The sequence below is a fragment of the Fundulus heteroclitus genome, chromosome 6 (assembly GCF_011125445.2).
Source record: "Fundulus heteroclitus isolate FHET01 chromosome 6, MU-UCD_Fhet_4.1, whole genome shotgun sequence".
Taxonomy (NCBI): Eukaryota; Metazoa; Chordata; class Actinopteri; order Cyprinodontiformes; family Fundulidae; genus Fundulus; species Fundulus heteroclitus.
In genome coordinates this window covers 10189407-10213468 of record NC_046366.1, presented here as the reverse complement: position 1 = coordinate 10213468, position 24062 = coordinate 10189407, and the positions used below count along the sequence as shown (strand labels likewise).

Here is a 24062-nt window from a genome sequence, read left to right as displayed (position 1 = left end):
CTTACCATTATCGGAGACGTCTAAAGTCCCCACGCATGAAACACGCGGAAACAGCTCCTGAATCACGGCGGCCCCGGCTGACCTCAGCTGTGGGAGGAACAAAAAAAAAAGAAAAAAAAGAAGCAAAGTGGAGCATGATGGGATGCTTATCTGAAAAGATCAGGGGTGGATCTACGTAAGGCGATGGTCAGCGGGTGATACCTCGCAGCTGCTGATGTCCAGGTGCAAGTCGGAGATATGAGGGTTGTTGGACAAACCCAGAAAGAGAGCTCTGAAAGAAAAAAAAAAACAGAGTGAGCACACGAAAAACAGAAACAAACAGAACATTTGTGTGGAAGAGGTGAGAAGATTGATAAGAAATTGGACAAAATTAAGAAAATCAGGTAGATAAGGCAAGTGAAATCTGCAAAAAAGAAAAAAAAAAATTATTTTCCCTCATAAATCCAGTCTTGAATCTCCTCCCTCTGAGCACCAGAATAGGATCAACTCCCAGCCCATCATGTTCCATATTTTCTGTCCACACCTAAAAGTTTTAGAGCCTTCTTAAAAGATTAGAGAAAATGAGCTTAGAAAGAAGAGTTACTTCAAAAGCTCTCAATATTTATTAAGGCCAAACAGCCAGTTGTAATGGGCACAAAAATTATACATGCACATAGGCTCAGCTGGATGCTTCAGCACAGCAGGACCATGGAGCAAATTTATCCTCCTGCAAAAAGTACAAAGCTAAGAGTGTTGTACCAGAAGGAGGTAAGTAGAAAAAAAAGTCAGCTCCATTTTGGTCGGCATCCATCATGCAGCATGCAGTTTTTGCCACTGCCAATTTTCCTTTGCTTTTTTTCTGCTATTGATTGTTTTTTTTTGTTGTTTTTTTTTTTTTTTTTTTTGGCTCTGGCTTGTTAACAACAGGCTGCACACCTTACAGAGAAATCGGAAATTCGCTGTGCTCCATTTATCCCTGTTGGGGAAACTCTCCGTTCCTTGGCCACACTCCGAGCAGGTTTTAGTAACAGATCTCCTGAAGCTGCTGAGAACACGGAGTCCTGTCAGCACAGGGAAATTTGGCCAAGCCAGAGGCTTCAGTTTGGACCGTCTGATGGAAGGCCAGTCCACAAACATATTAGTCAACTGGACCTACTGTAGAGGAAAATACTGGAAGACTAATGTGCAGATGGCTAAGGTGCAACCTACCCTCCACACGCAAGAGCTATTTCTGTAGGCAAGCTTAAACAATACACAAAGAGGAAAACAACAGCATCCACAGAGTGCAGTTAGTTTCCAGTGTAGAACATCATAAAAGCCCTTGATAGTCAACCCTTTATGTCTCCATAAAGTTCCCCTTTAATCTGTATAATGCAGATAAGAATAGGAAGTGTGAAACAAGACAGTCAGTGTTGGGGAAACATATTTGTTGCTTTTTTGACACTTAATATGTTTTGGTATATAATTGTCTTTTATCTGAAACATTTAAGAGTAAATACATGAAGTTTTCAAACGATGATAGCTTATTAAGCAAAATTAAAAAAAGTTGCCCTAACCTTTTAAACCTATCTGGCCCTATGCAGCAAAAATCTAAATCAATAAAAGTTATCTAAAACAAAATTTAGCCCAATTATGCCTCTTCAAAAGGAAGTCATTTAAAAAAAAACAACAACATCTAAGAAGAATCATTGGGGAAATATGAAAAATGAAAAAAATACATAAAAAAATCATGAAATAATAAAATTAATAAAAATAAACTGATTAGTAAGATAAATGAAAGTTTAATAATACATTAAAACAAAAACATGTATTTCAGATATTTTTTATACACCAATTACAGCCTAGATTCATGGGTTTTATTTCTGCTGCTGTCAACTTTGCTCCTTTTATATTTAAGCATTCCTTTTGGATTTAGACAATGTCAGGGCGCTCCTGGAGCCTTCACCAGTGGCACCGTAGGAGGGGACGTTTTTTTAACATGAACAGCTCCGTGTAACTATAAACACGTTCTGACATTTCTGCAAACGCTAGCCGACAAACACGTGGATCTGTCAAGACCGCTGTGAGCAGATTCAAGACGAGAGTGATGGATTCAATTTGATTTCATTGCTTGGTTGCTGGGAGAGCTAATTCCGGCAGTAATAAAGTGAGACATAGCACTGAGCTTTAATTTAGCTTATTGCCTCATTCTGACAAGTAACAAAGACTCCAGAACTAGGAAACCTACAGCTATATCAGACCATGTAAACTTTGTTTCTAAGATTAATATTGGAAATCTGTAACCAACGTTGCTCTTCAAAAAGATCAGAGTGAAAATGCTGCAAGAGGTTGCATAACAAAACATGGTAAGAAAAGCTTTTCACTTCTCTGTCAAATGTTGGCTTATTTTACAGACATTTTATCGATGCGTTTCTTTGTCTGTTTTAGAGAGCTGTAGTTTTTGTTTTGTTTTTAGGTCTGACCTGGCAGTTTTGATTTTCGTTCTTCTTCCTTTGGGATTATAACACCTACAAACCCATTAATAATGTTGTAATTCAACAGCTAAACATCACAAGAAGAAAAATGTGCTGCCTGTTCATTACCAGAGTTAGTAATGTTGTATCTTAAAAAAAAGAGGAAGTTACAGAATCGTGTCCCTAATCTTTCATCTGATTTTTACTAAATTCATACCAAGTTGCATCCAAGGACACGCTGTGTTGGTACTTTTATATACGCTACAAAGGTAGATTTTAGATTTACTGCATTGAATAAAGTAGTGATCATTTTTATTTTTCCATGATAAAAAAATAGCTTGTCAACTGAGCTGTTGTGATAGTATTATTTAATCTAGTGAAATATTTTTTTAAGTGTATAGAAAATATTTACTTGCAATACATGTGATTCTGAAAGACCCGACCAGACAAGAAAACAAAAAGTCTGATCTGATTAGGCCCTAATTTGTACTTTTTTCTTTTAACTCTACAATCAAATGACCACACTGGCTCTAACAGGAAACAATACGTTGAAGGTTCTTTGATAGAGTTAGAACTGTTGGGTTTACATCTGGGTGGAAATGAATGGATTTCAAGATTACCCCCCATTTACGCATCAAAGCACACGCTGACGCATAAATCTGATTTTAAACCCATAACAAAGTGCATTAAAAAACGTTTTGTTTATTGACATTTGTTTTGCAGACCAAACGGGGACAGATGTCACTCCTGGTGCATTAAATGAAGAAATAAAATTGGATTTGTCAGTATTCAACCACCAGCCAGAGCTCATCAAGTGCAAATTAGCTGATTATGATCTCTGGCCAGAACACTGGTGTATTTAAGCCTACTTTACAAACTTCATGAATATTTACTGTATAAACACAAAAAAAACTGCTTGTATTGCATTTCATTTATGCAAACTCAGTGGATGCTCCTTGTCCAAAGGCTCTCCAAATGAGGAGAGAGAAGATTCAATTACCGAGTGGCTGTCACAGGTGGTGCAACATTAGTCAGAGCAACACAGTCAGCAGAATGTCCCTGAAAGAGGCATATGAGGAACCCTACACTTATCGCTCATGATATTTCATGTATGTGTTAAAAAATTACAGAATGAAAAGGTGTTGCTGTGTATCACATTGTTTTTGCATTATCAGTAAAGACTGATCCTTTTTTCTATTTTTATCACTAAATACTGATTATGAGTTCAATTCCCATAATCTTTCAACAGTTTCTTTTTCTGTTTCTCATTTTTTTATTTGTCAACGTCATTTACGCTGTGGAATCCCTTTTTATTGCCTACTTGCGTAACATGCAAGCTGCCAATTAAGAAAGTGGATTTAATTCAGTCTCAACATATCACGAGGTATTACACACAGGAGCTAATAAATAAAAATAATAATTAAAAATGTTATTTGACAGGAACGTTCTAGCCACTCAAGGCCACCACACAAAAAAAGAATCACAAAAAATTTAACAGTAAAACAGAAATTAAAGTCAGACATAACATAATAAGGTAGCAAACTAGGACATTTCTATCATTGAAGCCTATATATATATATATATATATATATATATATATATATATATATATATATATATATATAAAGATAAATAAACTGATGTCTCAATCTTTCTTATCTCACCAAACCCAAACCTCATCAGCTTTTGGCCCGATACGAAAAGCCAGATAAGAGGCTTAAGTCGAGATTGTTGCAATGTGGCTCTCCAAGCAGGGCACAATGGTTTATGGGGAGCCACAAACATTCAGATTGTTAAAAACAAAAAAGCCATCTATCAGTTGTGATCCAAACTAGTTTTCTCTTGCCTATAGTCACCTCCAGGCAGTGGACAGTGTTGAGTCCCTATGTTGTGCAGAATGTGAGCATATGCTGATTAATGATGCTGAGGCTGCATGCATGGTAGACTTAAGGACGTTTTCGGTGTGTTGAGGGGTCTTTAAAAGGGTCGGCAATACAGCTGACCATCTCTAATTCCAAATCCTAAATACTTAAACTGGTCAAACATCATATGGATTGTTTTACACGGAGCAGAGATTCTTTAAAAATGCATTTTGAGATTCATAAAAAGCTTAACGTGTTTCTAAAAATACAAAACACGGTCATTCTGTCGCGTCCACGCCACAAGGAGCATCTTTAACAATTATAGCATTTTATATAGACCCCTCAAAGCTAGACTTCTTACCCTGATTATAGATGTGTTAAAGAACACTTTGAGATTAGTAACACCTTTACTCTACATGTGAACAAAACAGCAGTCTTAGTTTTTCTCAAAAATATCCATTGAGATTTGCCTGTAAATAGATAAAACAAACAGCTTTTTTACCAGTGAGACTTTTTTTTTGGACTCTTTTGAAAATTGGGGGAGATGGTAGAATTTTGGGAGCAAGTTGGCTGAAGAAAGCACTTGCCTCGGGTGTCTTTAGGGAAGATGCTCCACTGCTGAGCGCTGATCTTTCCCCTTTAGGCAGCCAGAGGAAGCCGCCTAAGGACGGTATTCTTTTAAGAAGTGAATTCATGGTAAAAAAAAACAAACTCAAATCACTCTTATACTTCTTGGATGTAAGAAGTTGTAACTAAAGTGCTCGGATTGCAACAGTGTCCCAGTCAGCACTTTATTTTTCTTGTGAGTTCAGTAAGAGGTGAGAGGCTGATGGAAAGTGTGTATGTGTGTGTGTGTGTGTGTGTGTGTGTGTGTGTGTATGTGGGGGGGGGGGGTAAACAGAAGTATAGGAGGGATGAATGGTGCATTGCACAAGGACAATCAGTAAGCGTTACCACCATGGATGGTAAGCAGCATGTCCATGCACTGACTGTGCAGGGATACGGGGTTTTCACTGTCTTTACATAATTCAAAGCACGTCCGGTTTTTAAAGAGCCTCAGCAATTTTGAAAGGATAACTAAGGATTATATCAAGTCTCAGTCTCCCCTTCAGCTCTCCCATCATGTCCCCTCAGGGGGGTTGTTCAACCAAAGCAATCCCAGTGCTAAATTGTTGCTTGCTTGATATTGTCCTGCTGTCTTAAACAAACCCTGCTTCATGGTGTGTGACTCCTGTTCTCCAGCCCACTTGGCACGGGTCGGGGCCAGAGATCAGCTGGTTGGGATTTTGAAGGATTTACTAAACATACATCCTGTTTTTTTTTTTTTTTTGTACTGTTACAAAACGGTGATATGACGGCATGATATCGAGATCCGTACAGGGAAACTGTACTGCGATCCTCCAGGGAAATTAAGAATACGACAGACAGAGTACGAAGCATTTACTGCATGAGACGTTTCAGTGACCTAACGATGAGGGAGCAAGCTGCTTCTCAGCTTGTTGAAAAGCGAACGGGTCTTTCTATGGAAGCCGTTAAGAACTGGTTGAAGCACCAGTCCTGGTTAAGAACCGGAACCGCTTCAGTGGAAAATCCTCCCTCAATCTTTAGCTCCACTGTGAGAAAAAAAAAAAAAAAACACTGTGCAGACATAAGTTGGAGATCATCTGAACTCTAAAAGCCTGAAGGCCCTCAGCTGTCGTAGCCTGTGTTTCTACTGAGGGATAGGCCGTTTAATGCGTCGATGGACTGACTTAAAAAGTAATTTACATCGCCAGGATGTTACATACATTTTATAGCAATCAAATTCCGAGACCTTTTTATTGCTCACCCACACTTTAAACTTGGATGTGACTGTTTTTATATATGGGCTAAATGTGCTGCTTTACTGCCGATGCTGCTTTAATCACCTTTATCGAAACCAAGCCTTGAAGTAAGGATGATTTATGCGTCACCTGAGAAGCGACAGACCTTTATATTTTTTTTCCACAGGTCACTATATATATGTAAAACTGGCTTTTAAACCGAATGCATTCATTTGATATTCTATTAAAAAAACAGCCAGGAATTCATTACAGACATTTTCCAGCCTATAGAGGGTACTTAAAATTAAGTCCTGATGGAAGACCTCTAAGAAACTATTTAAATCCATCTCACCTCAGTGAATCCGGGGGGACCTTCATGGAGGCCAGGCTGACTTGGGTCAGGCTGAAGGCTGAGCTGAAGAACTGGCGGAAAGTAGGCAGAGAGTCTCTCCCCCTCCTGGGAATGGTCAAAGGAGCAAAAAAAAAAAAAGAGATGGGTAAAGAGAGAGAGAGAGAGAGAGAGAGAGAGAGAGAGAGAGAGAGAGAGAGAGAGAGAGAGAGAGAGAGAGACAGATCACAGCCAGGCATACCCCGGTACATAAAAAGTGCTTAGACGACAACAAAAACAGATGGAAGACTAAACGAGAAAAGACAGAAAATGGCATAAGAAGAAGAAAAAAAGCTTATTCAGAGCGAAGGAAAGTGTCCAGCGGGCGAGCTGACAGAGGGGAAGTGTGGTATTGGTAAAGCAGACAGATGCCGCTAGAGACATTCGGGTCAGTATTACATCAAGGAGACACTATATGGTACGGGGCCTGGCATCTATTACCGCCACCGCCTAAAAGGCAAGAATAACCAATCAGCCAACCATCTGCTTGGTAAATACAGTAAATTGGCCCGTCAACAGGGGGGAAAGGACGCAGAGAGCGCGTGCGTCTGCGACCGCGCTGGCTCAGATGTGTTTAGCACTTGTCATGGCAGCCAATCTGCTACCTCAACCCCACACTGTACGAACAACTCACGGTGAATGGGAACACTGTGTCTGGAGAACGTGGGGTGAAGTGATGAGTGGAAGCGGGAAGGAGGGAATGAATGAGGAGGAGGAGGCGGTGTGTGATGGGGGAGGGCTGATTTATCATGCTGAAAGATGAGGCTTGTTTATCAAGAAATGATTGCCTGCTACCTTTTTTTCAGGAAGCTGGCATATTTATTTATTTCTTTTTAAAAAATAAATGACTTTTCCAAAAGCAGAATCTGTTCATCCTGCCCCTGATCAACAATGAGTTTATCTATTACAGCGAGGTTAATCAGAAAAAAAGCTATGCCCGCAGGCAGCAGCAGAACTGTAATATAACCTGAACCTCAGGAATGGATCGTTGCAGAAAAAAAAAAAAGCTGCCCTCTGCCGTGATTGCTCAGCCGGTTTCATTTTTTCACATGTTCATGCGTTTGCCACAGCTGGTTCAGAAATATGAGAGCAGTAATGTAACTGATTGGGAATAAAATGACTAATCACTCTGCCTTCCCGGTTCCTGGCTGTGTTCGGCACGTATCATGCTCCGTCTCTCCGTCGTCCTTGTGTACGTCGTGACCCGGCGCTTTATGACGATTACCGAGTCAAAATTAGAACAACCGGAGCTTGACTGATATCATGCCAAGTTGGGCTTTAAAGATAATGAAAAACGACAGGCTACAATGGATTTTGTTTTGGTATTTTTCACTTCCATCGACGGCAAGTTGACACACATAGGATGTCGCTAGGATGAAGGATCATTGTTTCACTATAACTCTTAAGAATCCTACCGCATTCAGCCGGCACAGATAAAACCATGCTAGACTGTAATAATGTTGAATAACGTGCATAAGGAAAAAGAGCAGAATAAATGAGGTTGCAAATACTTGAAGTCTTTATACTACTTCGACCTCGTATTTTTGCCGCATTACAACAATAAACCACATTGTAGCCTTTTATGATTGTATGTGATAAGCCAACAAACTGTGACGCAAAGTGGAAAGGAAGGAGACATAGTTTTCCACAATTTCTCCAAATTTATATCTGAAAAGTGTGGCAGACATTTGTATTCAGACCCCTCTACCCTAAGTTCATGCCTTTTCAGCCTTTGACAGGTTTTCTTTCGGGATTTAGGTATTTAGCTCCATCCATCTTCAGCTCTGACCAGCTTCCTTTCCTCCGCTGAAGAAAACCAGCTCCATCCGCTGCAGCATGATGCAGCTCCTACTATGTGTCACAGAGGGGATTCTGTGTTCAGGGTGTTATAAAGTGTTACGCCTCATTCAGACCATGGTTCTGCAGTAAAGATGCAACAACAAACCCCCTGGCATACATGACGTTGTCCTTTAACACCATACTAGTTAATTTGTTAAGGTCACAGACAGCCTACATTTCAGAGCACGTTACTTACTATATACACTTTTGCAAGCAATTGACTGCTTTGGATTTTATTTCGGGGTAGCAAAAATACGGAAGCAGAATACAAATGCAAACCACTCTTCAGATTTTGGAAATTGGGAAAAACCAAGCATCATATGGATCCGCTGGATACCACACAGTAGGAGCCTAAACCCTACACCCTAAAAAGGGGATGGATTAAATGCAGAACACAAATATCATTGTAATGTATGCTGCAATGGCGAATAAAGATGATGAAAGATAAAAATATTTCCCTTATAGTTAACGATGAGGATCCACCCCCCCCCCCAAAAAAAAAAAACATTCTAGTTAGTGGTTGTAAAGTGTTGTTAATGGGTGTGAATACTGTTGAAAGGCATTGTGTTCGCTATATATCTCTCAGAATCCTCTCATGTTCTCCCTGCACAGATAAAACCATGTTAACTCGGCACCGTGATAAAAGTGAATGAATGCATCGTGAGATAAAGATGGAGAAAATGGAGAGCAAATGAAGTTACGCAGGCTAAAAATGGAAAAGGTCAATAGAAAACGAAAAGATAAAGCCATCAAGCTAGCTGCGAGGGGGAAAGCAGGCAGTTGCGTTACAGCCGCAGCCAGAGCAATAATAACCTTCCCGTGTTCGGAAGGCTGACGGGTTTTTTTTGGGCCCATTTATAACGATTAGCATATAGCCTGTCAGGCCTCCACAGATACCCAAAAGCTTCTGTCGCTGTCTCTCTCTCTCACCTTACGCTCCCCAGAGGGCTTTATCAGCAACTCCGAACCACAAGTGCATGTGTGGGTAACAGTATCTACGTGGACGGCCTCATTGTCTCTCAAAAGTGGAGACACATGTACGCGTGTAACGGACAGGGAAGTGATCTGAGGCTGGTTTCATATTCATGAGAATCAGCAGCCGGGTGCTTCTTATCGGCTCCGTTCAGCCTCGCGGCTCCGTGCTGTCACCGAAAAACACCGGGGCCGTCTGACCGGCAGCACAGAGCCAGAATGCATTTGAGCACCAGCAGGAGGTGGGAGGAACTACGGACAGAAGGGGGAGGGAGTGCTGGGAAGGATGATGAAGGGCGGAGGGGGCAGAGAGGAGAGCGGTTAGGAGGCAAAAAGAAGCAACGGGAAGAGAAAGATAAAAATCTAACGGAGGACGGAGACATCGTGCTCAAACCAGACAAATGGAAAAAAATCGAGTAAAAGGTGGACTGAGAAATACGGCGCATGCAAATGCAGAACAAGTACAAAAAAATGCGTGCACGGGAGCCTGGGGAGTGCAAAAATAATTCCCATCTAAAATTAGTCCCATTTTTTTTTTTTTTTTTTTTTACCAAGTTCTCCCGCTCTATAATTCGAAATCACAATATGCTGAGCAGGGAGGCTCCTGGGCCCCTGTGGGACAGGATATGAGGAGAGCCGGAACCACTCCAGCCTTCCAGCAAGGTAAACAGAGACACGCAAGCTTGTTGGCATGCAAACAAGCGTTTGACAGACGGAAAACTTGTTGGCAAACACAGACATGTGTGTATGGAAGAAAAACCACCAACACATTCTGCAAACACATATGCAGGAAGCGACTTGAGAGGGAGAGAAAAAAAAAAAAACACGCTCTCAGTGAGGTCCCAGACAGATTACTAATATAGCAAAAAAAAAGAAAAAAAAAACTAAATATCAATCTTTTAATGCCTCCGACACCGAATCCTTCCAGAGTTGTGTTTTCTTTCCTAAAAGATGAAAAAAAACAACAAGATATGAGGTGAATACCCACCTGTGAGAGAAGGAGTTCTTTGACAGATTCAGGTAGGAGAGGTCAGCGCAGCAGCCTCGCAGCAAGGCCCCGAATAACTGCAAGAAGAGAAGACGGATCAATACAAGAGGTCTGTTCACAACCGCTGGGTGATCATGTTGCACAACAGTTATCCTGGCCGTGCGGAGAACGCTATAGCACAGGCTGAAGCTGACAAAAAAGTAATGCATGACTTTCTCTGCTGGAGACAGGTAAGACAAAACCAAGCCTTGATGTTGCAAGCGGCGGGAAAGATCGAAGGGCCCTGCCACGAATGAGGAGCCGATATTACAGCCTTTCAGGTCAGAGCAAAACAGATCTGTGCGCAATTCGATTTCAGCAAAGCAAATTACGGGTCTCCGGGTATATCAGAAAAATGAACGGCAGCGCATACACTACATATTACTACCTAACCTCCAAATGCTTTGATATCATTTTCAAATAAAACAAGCGTGCTAGTGTGAAACACCAACAGGGGATGCTGCCTCCAGTATATTGCATCTCAGGGCCAAAAGACTTTTTTTTACAATTTTTGTTTTTTTGCATGTTTTTCCAACTTGCCTTATAGTTAACCTCAGGATAGCCCTCTGAACATGTCATGTGGCATTCTGAAGCAGACTAACTTCACTGCTGTGCACTACTGGCCCAAAGCAACGACGCACTTAAAAACGAAGAAGCTGCTGACTGACAGAAACAACGAGAGAACTAATTAAACAAAATCAGCAGCAATCGCCCAATGTCAAAGGAACCCGTCACGCACCACGGCAGTCAACGGAAAAGATTCACCTGGGTGGAGCTGTCTATCTATTCTGATACTTTACATCGTCTATACGGCTTTTTTAGTTCTGACTGCCTTACTATCCTCCTTGCCATCACTCTAGTTTTCAACTTCCTCCACAGATTCCTATTCAAATTAAAATCTTGGACTCCGGTTGGACAGTTCTAAAACTTTATATATGAATAATACATTTTTATAATAATTATAATAAATGTTATTTATGATGCACTTTACATTTCAAATAAACTCTCAAAGCGCTACAATAGCAGGGGGTTAAAAACAGCTCCCAAAGTATAATAAAAACAGAAACACAATACAACACCATAAAAGCAAAATTGAAATCATAAGTATTAAAAGGTCATTTGAAATAGGAATGTCCTCCGGTGCTTTTTGAACACTTCCACAGTTTGTGGGGCCCTGGGAGGGCATTCCATATACGTGGGGCGACTGCCTGGAAGGCCCTGTCTCCCACAGTGGAGAGTTTAGTCCTAGGTTGGTGCAGGCAGCAGGTAGAGGTGGAGGAGCAGAGGTTTCATGGGGCAGTTCCGTTTATGCACTGATGGGTGAGGAGACAGATTTTGTAATGGATTCTGTGTTGAATAGGCAGCCAGTTACTATATTACTTCCAGTTCGGTTTAAAGCTAAATCTGCCAGGTGTATGAATAATTTTGGGAATACCAAAATAATCCACCACAGTAATCCTTAATAAACAGAATAAAACTCAGCATCATCAGTCATCTTAAACCTAAAAAAAAAAAACTGCAAAAACTGTAGGAGCCATTTAAAAAATTGAACCATGCAGGATGAATAGAGCCGGCTGGTCATTGTTCGCTGACCTTTTGCAGGTTGAGATGGAAGTTGCTCGGACAGAAATCTGATTTGTCTGAACTCCGCTCTGACGAGTTGTCAGCTGGTAATCTAATATTAGTTTAAGTGAAGTAGAAGAACCTAAGACAGAAATCATGAAAATATGTTACGGCGGTACTGTTGCATCAAATTGTAATGGCAAAATGGATTCCAATGAAGCTTATGTTTCTGACACTCTTCACTCTTTGTCGTTACACAGTAACTTCATTGGTCTCTATGGGCTTTAGCACTTCAGCCGTAAAAGCTCAACATCAGGTTATTAAGGGCCGTGAAAATCCATCCGGTATATTATACATACATAGAATCTGAACTCCTGACACTTGAATTATAATATCCTACCACGTATGGCATCAAAGTGAGCCTTTGCCATTACGATATTCCACACAGTGACAATGCTATGAGGATTGTGATTTAATATATTGTGCAACACTATATTGGAGATAAGATAATTACCGCTCATAACCTCTTAGTGCCACCCTATGTTTTTTTTTTTTTTTTTTTATCTGAGAGCCATACTTTTAGGCTGCAACCAAGAACTCACTTAATTTTGTTCATTTTCAGTTTTTTAAAGCAATGATGCATATTTTAAAGAATGATTAAATTAGTCAATTGAATTGGCTCTCGTGTTTAATCATTTCACACATTCCTCACTCGGACTGACTTCCAAAATCGGCACCTATTTAAATAAAGGACACACTGTTGAGATAGAACAAGAACTTATGTCCCCCAATTGTTTCCATACTCTTTTGCAATGAAGGGTTAATACCACCCGGCTCCAGCAGCCAGACTTCCTACCGATCTGTCAGTGTGTGTATGGAAAGTGCTCACCTGTCAGATAACTGTACTAATTCCCGCCAGAGGGACCAAATGGGCAATAAGAAGTGTAATTGTATAGCACTGAATCAAAGTGGAGCCAATAGCGGGGGAAAAAATTAATTACTTACTGTTCTTCAATTTGTTATCGCACGTATTCATCAAATTCATCACGTTTTACATTAGAAAAGGGGAGACATCCTCAGAGAGCGTTAAATTAAGCATGCCGAGCCCCTTGCCGTTTCTGTGCCCACAGTGCATGATCAATGTAAAGCCACAGCGCTATCCTCCATCTATGAATGGGACTATTAAATCAAGTGCTCCTCTTGTGAGGGTTTGACCAGCTTTAAATGAAGAGCTTTAGAGAGTGATAAAATAAAGGAACAGCGAGCCGATCACTCTGAGAATAAAATGGCCCAATTGTGTTTCTTGGACTCAAGAAGACAACATCAAAGGCTTAGAAAAAAAGGAGCCACTCATCACTGATGACAGCTTAAGCTATTTGACAGGTTCAGTTGTGTCATGACAACGTGGTTATTACGTAGCTTGATTAATAAACCAGAGTCTGAGCATCTAAGAAGATTCAAACCAGAAATGTATCAATAATTCAATTTAACACCCCAACACCGAGGCAAGTCTCCCTGGGATAGACCGAGGGTTAATGAAATGAAAATGAAAGACAGGACAATCTGAGCACATGAAAGGAAGAACTCTGTCCCATCTGAGGGAAGGTGAGTTTGAGAAGTTATCAAAAAGCAGAAGAGATTCAAAGCAAAAGCTGTGCCCCACATTAAGGGAAGATTGATTTCTCAGGGCGGGCCATTTCTCCATGAAACGGATTCCGGCTTGACAATTTCTCCTCTAATGGGGTGTTTAAACCGCTCGGGTGAGCTGAGGTGCAGCAGGAGAAGAAAACAAACAAATCACAGAGAACTGGAAGACTCAGAGAGAATAAACCATTAGAACAATTTCCTGAAGTAAAAGTAGATGATCTGTCAGTAAGGAAAGTCACGGATGAAGAGCCTTGTTAGGGGAGAAGATAGCGTTTTAGTTATCCATGTTACATATAAAGTGGGACTGCACATGTCAGCGTAAAAAATATTTATAAAGTGGAAATTGACATACAAATCACATCAGATGTCAGCAACAACCCAACTAAACCACAAATATAAAGTAAGCAAAGCAAATTAGTTTAAAGATTAAGCAAAGAATAATATATATATATATATATATATATATATATATATATATATATATATATATATATATATATATATATATATATATATATATATATATAAGGGGTTCTGGAAAGGAGGGTCCGTTGGATAGTCGAATCTCGGCCGTGGAACACTGGACCAGCTCTACACCCTCAGCAGGATTCTGGAGGGGGCATGGGAGTTTGCCCAACCAGTCTACATGTGCTTTGTGGATCTGGAGAAGGCATTCTCCTTTGGGGGGTACTCCGGGAGTATGGAGTACAGGGCCCTTTAATAAGGGCTGTCAGGTCTCTGTACGACCGGTGTCAGAGTCTGGTCCGCATTGCCGGCAGTAAGTCGGACTCGTTTCCGGTGAGAGTTGGACTCCACCAAGGTTGCCCTTTGTCACCGATTCTGTTCATAACTTTTATGGACAGAATTTCTAGGTGCAGCCAAGGTGTTGAGGGGATCCGTTTTGGTGGCCTTAGGATTGCGTCTCTGCTATTTGCGGATGACGTGGTCCTATTGGCTTCATCAGGGCGTGATCTACAGCTCTCACAGGAGCGGTTCGCAGCCGAGTGTGAAGCGGCTGGGATGAAAATCAGTGCCTCCAAATCCGAGACCATGGTCTTGAACCGGAAAAGGGTAAAGTGCCTTCTCCGGGTTGGGGAGGATGTGCTGCCCCTGGTGGAGGAGTTCAAGTATCTTGGGGTCTTGTTCACGAATGAGGGGAAGATGGAGCGGGAGATCGACAGGCGGATTGGTGCGGCATCTGCTGTGAAGCGGGCGCTGTACCGATCCGTTGTGGTGAAGAGAGAGCTGAGCCAAAAGGCGAAGCTCTCGATTTACCGGTCGATCTACGTTCCTACCCTCATCTATGGTCACGAGCTTTGGGTCGTGACCGAAAGAACGAGATCCCAGATACAAGCGGCCGAAACAAGTTTTCTCCGTAGTGTGTCTGGGCTCTCCCTTAGAGATAGGGTGATGAGCTCAGTCATCCGGGGAGGACTCAGAGTAGAGCCGCTGCTCCTCCTTGTCGAGAGGAGCCAGTTGAGGTGGCTCGGGCATCTGGTCAGGATGCCTCCTGGACGTCCCACCGGGAGGAGGCCCAGGGGAAGACCCAGGACACGCTGGAGGGACTATGTCTCCCGGCTGGCCTGGGATCGTCTTGGGATTCCTCCTGAGGAGCTGGCCCAAGTGGCTGGGGAGAGGGACGTCTGGGCCTCCCTACTGAAGCTGCTAACCCCGCGACCCGACCCCGGATAAGCAGAAGAAAACGGACGGATGGACGGAAATAAGGACATATCCTTCAGGAAAGTAGGATATATTTATATATTTATATTGCCATAACTGAACCATGAAAATATTTACAGTGTGACTACGGAATAATTAGCTTGTATAGATTGCATAAAATTCAATCTGACACCATCGAGTATGTTTGTCAGCTTAATAAAATTTAGTATATACGAATGCTTTGTCACAAAAAACAAAACAAAACGCTTAGTACTGGATCCGGAACTTTTGACCATTTACAAAAACTTTGTTAACGTTATAGTTTTTCCAGTAATCATTTTATTGCACAGTCATCAATTATTTTATTTGTCTATTTAATCTTTGAGAAAAGGAAAACAAATATTGATGTGATTCCTCAGGTTTAAGTCCACCTACTTGAAAGTGACATTTAAATTTTCACAAAATAGCCACAGTGCTGTGAGTCATCATGAGCCTACAGAATTTATAAAGATATTCTACACCACACTTTCCCTTTAACAGCATATGCATTATTTGACAGGTTCAGTCCCTTATATACAAGTAACAACATTTAACAGCAGTTTGAAAACATTAAGATGTGACACAGTGGGTGAAATATTATGCAGCAGAGGCAGGAAAAGCATGGAAGCAGATCTGTAAATGCAAATCACGGCGCAGAGAAAAGGTAGGAATGCTTAAAAACAATCTCACCTTAGAAGCTAGACTCATATGTGCCCTGATCACAGGTGTAAAATAATTGATGTCCTTATTCCATTGACAAAAGCTCCATAAGTTTGGAAATTAAACAAGAAATGTCTGACTATTAACAGATTTTCTTTACCTCCTCACTTATATTTGAATCGAATTTGTTTCGCTAAAAATCCCTTGAACTGAGCAGTGCTCGTTCCCACGAAAGTGCATGCCTCTGTCTAAATATGTAACAAGATGACGGCCCCAGTCGATAGCATCAGACTTGTGTTTCATTCCACATATTCAGGTTTGTATTATATGTTTTAACCTTTCATAAATTGCATTTTATTTTTCTTCAAATTGCAAACTCCCCCCTCCCCTCCTCAAATCGGTTACTAAAAAGGAGAGCCAATATGTCCCAGGGTGGTCTAAAACGGATGGACTATTCCACTCACTCCTGAAGGACAACAGAAATACAGAAGAGTGGCTGAAGTTCATCTATGGGGACTTTACTGAAGATAGTTTCCAGTAGGGGAATTCAGTCGTGGCTTTTCGAGCAAAAGGATTAAAAAAAAAAACGTCTGTACCAACACGGATGGTGGCGACCACAATGCTGTCATTACCTGTTAGTTTATTTCATTTCGAAATGCCGTCTAATGTAAGGAAGGTGTGTTTGCAAATGAAAAATCTGGTTGACTAACTGAACAGCTAAACCACCTCCACGGTGGCTGCGAAGGAGAGCGGGCAGTCGCTGGGGTGAAGAACTGGATCCCAGCTGCATGTCCCTGTGTCTTTTCCTTAATGCTTTTTGCGTTAAGGAAAAGACACGCCTTACAAAATACTCCCCCAACAATGTGTTAGCACCAAACCAGAGGTGCTGAAAATACGGCAGGAAAACAAGCCAAAAACATTAGTGCCGACAGCCATCAATCATGTGTCATTTACAGTATGAAGGGACCAAAATATATCAAGGGAGGAGAGGAAGCACAGCCAACCAAGAAAAAATAAAGTGGGCTGCTGCACTGAAAATCTACTGAAGATCTTACTCACCTTTACTGACACTTTAAGATGAAAGATTCTAAATATATAGCAGGTTCAAAATAAGTACAGAGATTTCAATCCATTTCATTATTACAAGATATTTTAAGATAACATTTAGTTTTTAAATCATGATTTCCTAATGGCAGCAACAACTTCCATTAATCATTTGTGATAACATGCAAAGACCACTGATTACATCACTGTAGAGGACATTTGGCACACTTTTATTGGCAGAATTGCTATAATTAGCCTAAAATAGAGTTTTTGTGCAATAATGACCGGATTAAGGTCACAGCATATCAAGAAAATCTCTCTCCTGACTTTGACTAGGCCACAGGTTCTATTTAAGTGAGGTGTTGATTCTGCTAGTCTGGCAGTAATCAGATGTGATGGGTGTGGTGGTCATGGCACCTCATGACCTCCACACCAGCAAGCATATTCATATCTGTAGCAGACACTGATATTTAATCTCCCTGCAGTGAAAAGAACCAGGATAAACAACATCTGCCTTCATTAACCAACCTTAATAGATGTGCCTGTGGCCTGTGCCATCAGCATTAACACAACACTCATAAAACACAATCAAGGAAAGCATGAACAATAAATGTCACCTCCTAAATAGACATTCAGACATTTTTTCCCAACCCACAATAGATTTGACATAAGGAAGACACACTTAAACCTACTGACTCCTTTTTGTAAGTTCACATTTCTCTTGTATATTTAAAGTGATACAATTTGAAAGGCCTTATCAGCAGTGACATATGGAGGCAGACACATTCACAAGCAGTTACTGAACTCTTCTCAGACAGAAGACAGTAATATCCTATCAGCTGGTGGCCAATCTGCTAATGGGGTGAGACGCTGTTGGCACACATATTTGTAAGCTTGGACGCAAGAACAACAACTTTGTCACTTTGTTTTAGAGATATGAAAAAAAAAAAAACGTTTTATGCGTTTTATATCAGATGTCTGTATAATTCATGAGCGGCTACAGATTTCTGTTGCAGTGCCTCCTTGGAGTTTTGGCCATGCACAGAACAGCTCTATAACCGAGTCAGATGAGGTTTTGCATGATAGGCTATTCGCATTCAGGACAGTAGACTGCTAGCTTTTCTTGGCCTGAATCCCATTTCGAAGATGAAATCAGACAGCTATGGGTGGACAGAGACTGTAAAAGAGGAAGAGGGTACAAACCAAGTCCACGGTGCAGTCTGTCCCAGACAGATCCAAATGGACCAGGCAATTGGGCTGGGCCAAGAACAGATACAGATTCTGCATAAAAACAGATTAAATCTTTTTATTATTCATGAAATGAATACCTGGAAAGAAAATAAACAACATAGGGTGCTCAAACATTTTTATCTTTGTAAACAGTCTGACAATTCAGATATATTCATGTTATTTTATTGGGATTTCATGTGTTAGACGAAAACAAACTAAAATATTATTTTGAACTGGCATAAACATGGCCTGCATTCAGCCCTGTTCACTCTTACATCCCTAAATAAAATCTAATGCAACTAACTGTCTTTAGAAGTGACTAAATTAGTAAACCAAGCCTGTGTGTGTGTAATTTCATCTCAGTATATATACAACTGTTCTGTAAAGACCTCAGAGGTTTGTTAGAGAAAAGAGAGCACCATCAGGACCTAGGAACACAGCAGACAGGTCAGGGAGAAAGATGTGGAGAAGTTTAAAGCAGGTTCAAGCTTTAAAAATATATCCCAAGATTTGAACAACTCACAGAGAACTGTTCCATCCCGTACCTGAAAATCAAGGAGGTATGACACAACTGCAAACGTACCAAGACATGTCAGTCTTGCTAAACTGGCAGCCCATGCAAGTAGAGTATCAATCACAGAAGGAGCTGGGAGAGCTGCAAAGAGGAACAGCTCAAGAGGGAGAACCTTTTCACAGTATTAGGTCTTTACGCCACAAATGTGGTGTTTATGGAACGGCAAGAATGAAGCCAAAGCTGAAAGAAAGCCACAAAGTGTCCCGTTTTCAGTATGTTGAAATCCATCTAAGAGACACAGCAAATCCATGCAAGAAGGCACTGGGCATAAATGAGAACAAAATTCAACTTTCTTGGCCACATACTGTATAAAACACTTGCCTTATAGTGTGATACCAGCTCTTCAGGGGTGGATAAGTCTTCAATGTCCATGAAGGTATGAATCAACACTGGAGGAGAGGTCATCCATGTTTATGTTCTTAATATTGCGAAAAGAGATAAGACGGGGGGACTTGGTGATGGAGAGAGTGAGATTGACGTTGAATGAAAGGAGAAAATGGTGGGTGACGGGGAGATCAGCTGCTGCACAGTCAATGGGGGTGACGCCAGAGCAGCATATTAAGTCCAAAATGTGTCCTTTAGAATGTGTGGGAATGTGGGTGTGCTGCTTAAATCCAGAGCTCTCAAGGCAAAATGTGAAGTCTCTGGTAAGAGGGTGGTTTATATTGTCCATGTGTATGTTAAAATCACCCAGCAATATTGTGTGTGGTCAGATAATGGATAGGTGTGTAAGAAGAGCAGCAAAGTCATTCAAAAATTTGCCATTTGGTTTCAGGGGCGGTAGACAGTTGTAATAGTTATAGGAATAGGTCCAGGCAGTTGAAACACAGTGGATTTGAAAGAACTGGAACCACAGGGTTGATTGATGTAATCAAACCCAGGAGGAGTTGAGTCGTTAGGTTGGGAAAAGTCATTGGGCTGTTGCCCTGTCTCAGTTAAACATATAAAGTCAAACTTACTGTCACTGAGGAGAACCTGGATGAGATGCCCATTGTTCATAAGTAAGCGAATGTTTAGTTAGCTGACCGGGCTAGGCTGGTTAGCATGCTGTGATTGGCAACACGGCCGGTGTTTGATGAAGAGCGACAGGAGTTGGACCAGATGGACTTGATTGTGTTTGAAGAGTCTACTCGGAAGATCCGGTGGGACCCCCGGTGGATGTATCCCCGATGGGGTAGGAAAGCGATGTCCAGGTGGAGGTGTAGTGCAGTCGGTGGCAGCCCAGGCAAGCGGAAGCACAGCACAAAGAGTGCCACAGTTGAGTACTAGAGCAGTCCCATCACAGGCTGGCAAGCAAGCGACAGGAAATTCCAGGCAAACACGGATCAGAGGTATATCCTGTCGGTCCATACTGTTGGTAGGGCAATTCAGACTTTAAGGTGAGCAAGTCCAGATGAGGCTAGATTGCCGGGGCAGGGCAGGTGAACTAGTGTTGATCAAATAAAGCCACGCAGAAAAGACAGTCGAGTTGTTTATCTGTCACAAATAACTAGTGTTAAAGATATTTTTCTCGAATGAGAACAAATTCACTGGCAAGTGTTGGTCAAGAAACAGTAAAAAACATTAAGATAATTCTAAAAGTGCTGGTGAGCAGCAGCAGCCAGTTGCGCCAGCCTTCACTAACCATGAAAAATTGACACTAGGGTATCAGAAAGACACTAAACCTACAAGCAGAGCTACAATGGAATAATTTAGATCAAAATACGGTATGTTCATGTCTTAGAAGGGCCCAGCCAAAGTCCACACCTACATCCAAAACAAATCTACAGCAAGATTTGAAAATGTACGCTTATAGACTCTCCCTTCAATCAAACCGAGGCTAAGCTATTATGCAAAGAGGTATGGGCAAAATAAATCTGTCTTTGGATGTGCAAATTTGATAAAGAAATACCTAAAAAGAAATTACAGCAAAGTCCGCTTCTACAAAGTATTGACTCAAAGGGATTGAACGCATTTGGATAGAAAAAGGGAAAACTGTGTATTATTTTCCCTCTGCTTTACAATCATGCACTTTTTGTGTTGGTCTATCACATAAAATCCCAATGAAATAGTACATGTATATTGAGAAAACATGGGGTACGATCCCATTTGTAAGGTACTATCGGTGCAACACTGATACAGAGTGGTTTTAATGAGGAAGCTATTTCAAAGAAACAAAAGCTCCTACATCAGCGTTCAGTTAGATATTGTTAGAGACTTTCAAAGTAAATAGAAACATAGACAGAAACACGTCTGTATAATTTGTCCAATCTGTTGTTCAATTAACATATGTGAGGAATCTACCAGTACCCCAAAAAAGCACTGATTGGAGATCAACTCGTTGTGGTGCAGACAGACCTTTGGAACGGGACTTTATCTCTCAGAAACCAAGAGAAGGAACTAATGAGGGAGGCTACCAAGGGACCTGAAGCAGCTCAAAGAAAGCTGAGCTTCAGAGGAAGCAAGATTCTGCAGTTGGTGTGCAGATGCCTTGAAATGGCTGGTTGATTCTCTGTTCATGCTTTTACAGTATTTCCAAATGGAATGTAAGAAAGCTTGAAGAAGCTATTATGGTCAAATGGAAAAAGAAAATTGGGTTGAATTGAGATGCTGATAATGATTATCATTGTTGCCCAGTAACATTCAAACAGTTTCATAAACTATGGTAAAGTTTTCTAAAAGCAACTTTCTATAACACCTTCTTGGACAAAAGAACCTGACGTGGTCCGTGCTGATTCCCTATTTAGCTTGTCAAGAGCGACTCACAGTGGCGTCCTCTCCAGACAGAACCCCGGGGTTCTTGCTGAGGTCCAGGTGGAGCAGAGAGTTGGAGTAGTCATCACTTGAACACAGAGCTTGGGACAATGAGACGACACCTGTTGGAAAAAACAGAATAAGGGATGGATCACTGAGCCATTCCCTGACTGACAATCATTATCAAAACTAAATTCCAGTGACAATCTCAACACTACTTGTGAGTTCCTTGCAACTGTTGATTATAAAATAGTAAATTGGAAGAAAAGAGGTTGAATAAGTGATTAATTACAACCAACTAAATAGAAAATGTGCCAGTATTCGACTTACTTGCATGAAAAGAGATATACAAAGCAACAAGCCAATGCTTTCTTTCCATCATAGTTCACGCCGAGCCCAAACAAACATCAGATCAGAACAACATTACAACGAAAGGCATGGTGCACGTTTCATTGCAATCCTCACCCTGACACATGTACATACAAACACAATAGCATAGGAATAATTAAACATGAGTACATCAACATTACAGTGATGACACTGAGTAGTGACAAGAACTAAAAAAAGGAACAATTAAAGTATGCTGTTTGCTCTCTGATGCATCAGGGTCCCCAACGGCAGGAGCAGGAAGCCCCCTTTGCCTGTTCTTTTGCTTTGGAGAGTATTCGTAAAAGCAAGCAGATATTGTGTGTGTTGCTCAAGAGCAGACAAGTCGCTTAGCTCTCTTCATCCCTTAATTTGTAGCGTTAAGAGGGAAATGTGGGAAAGAGGGGACAGCAAGTCTAATCTTCCCCGTCCATCCTTCCAGCCGTCGGCTGCTGCAAGTAAAGTTTTTTAAAAGCCATCTAGATAACCAAACGTATGTCGATTCATATCAAAGGTGTGTACACATGCATGATTTGGCACACATTTACAATGCCTTGCAAGAGTAGTTGTATGCCTTGATCTTTTCCACATTTTGTCATGTTACAGCCACAAACTCCTACGTGTTTTGTTGGGGTTTTGATAGGAGACATCAATACCAAACAGTGCATAACTGTGAGGTGAAAGTACATGTGATGTCCCTGTTTTTATTTTGCATGAACAAAAGCTGTCCATAAATTACAGGAAAATAAGTTGAGGGAAAACAAGGAGAATCCTAGCCGAAAATCTGCAATAGGCTGCAGAAGACTTGAGACTGGAGTGTACAACTTAGCACATAAAATCCCAATAACATTGAAGTTGTGGTTGTAGTCGGACAAAATACAGAAATAAAGACTTCCCAACACACTGTAGGTGTTTAAGAAACAAAAAGAACAAAGAGGAGGGGTAGCGAGATCTATAAATATTCAGCAAAATGTGTCCAGCCTCTCCAAAGTCATGCCAACAACGACAACTCAAGGTCAGCTCCACTGAATCTTGCTGAATCACTGTCTGAACTTACTGGTTTTTAAAATTCCACACTTATAACCCTAACTGTCAGGTGCACTATCAGGACCACATATTACACCTTTAGCCTTGAGAAATAAATTTACTGAAAACTGAATGGGTTAACATATTTGCTGATCAGAAAAAAAACATGTGATCAACAGTATCCAATGAGAGCTCCCCCATAAAACAGAGCTCTTGACTTTCTGACAATCTGATGTGTTGTAGTGTGTGTGTGTGTGTGTGTGTGTGTGTGTGTGTGTGTGTGTGTGTGTGTGTGTGTGTGTGTGTGTGTGAGCACTATGTCAAGTACCCCAGAAAGCAGAGAGGCCATTTTTTGCAATCAGTCAGCATGGGAAGAGCAGCAAGGCCATTTTCAAACAATCCGTCATCCTTTGTTTTATACTGAAAAAGAACATTCTCAAGTGGGAAATATTCAGCGCAGCCACTTATCCCAGAGGAGGACAGGACTTATTTTCCTCGAGATGAAATAAAATGCTCTGAGAAATCGTAAAAGGGGTTCAGTTTCCATGAGGTGCTGCGTGTTCATCTCTTAAAATAACATGCATTGGCTCATGTGTGCAAAGTTTTATCTGAACAGACCACGGCACTCTTAAGACCGATGAGACCAAAAGGGTTTTGTGTGGTTAATACTGCACAATGCCATTTTGGTCGAAACCCAAAATGAGAAAGCAAGCATAAACATTTGATACCAAGTATCAAACACGGTGGTGGAAAGTGATGAAGTGATGTGGTTTTGTAGCCACTTAACCAGAGAACTGGTTTGGGGATTTGGCTGATTTGAAGTTGGTGTGATTGTCGGTGACCAGGTCTTAATGTTAAACAAACGGCTGATCTTTTGGGCTTTTCACACAACCATATCATGTTTACAGATAATGGTCTGAAGAAGGGAAACTACGAAGTGAGCAGCAGTGATGTGGAAGGCAAGTTGTTGTTGATGTGAGGGGTCAGAGGAGAATGTGCAGACTACTTCATCCATCCATCTATCCATCCATCATCTATACCCACTTCTCCATGAAACATTTGCAGGGGGGCTGGTCGCCAGTAAATCATAGTGCAACACACTGACACACACGCATGCCCATTCTTGCTTAAAGTACAAACTGAGGAACGTGTCTTGACTTCCATAGACCTGTGTTTCTTTCTTTGCCTAACCCTATCCT

At 41.2% G+C, this 24062-nt stretch overlaps 1 protein-coding gene across 9 annotated transcripts in view; it reads right to left on the bottom strand.

The window, feature by feature from the left end:
• carmil3 (capping protein regulator and myosin 1 linker 3) overlaps nucleotides 1-24062 on the bottom strand; it is a 136183-nt gene that overhangs the window by 45024 nt on the left and 67097 nt on the right. For all 9 annotated transcript variants that reach the window (XM_036138018.1, XM_036138017.1, XM_021310251.2 and 6 more), the window contains 6 exons: nucleotides 21484-21593; nucleotides 18138-18215; nucleotides 10284-10360; nucleotides 6449-6553; nucleotides 202-271; nucleotides 6-87 (listed from right to left, as the gene is read on the bottom strand). In XM_036138018.1, the coding sequence (XP_035993911.1) occupies nucleotides 6-87; nucleotides 202-271; nucleotides 6449-6553; nucleotides 10284-10360; nucleotides 18138-18215; nucleotides 21484-21593 (522 nt within the window). The remainder of the gene's footprint in view (nucleotides 1-5; nucleotides 88-201; nucleotides 272-6448; nucleotides 6554-10283; nucleotides 10361-18137; nucleotides 18216-21483; nucleotides 21594-24062) is intronic.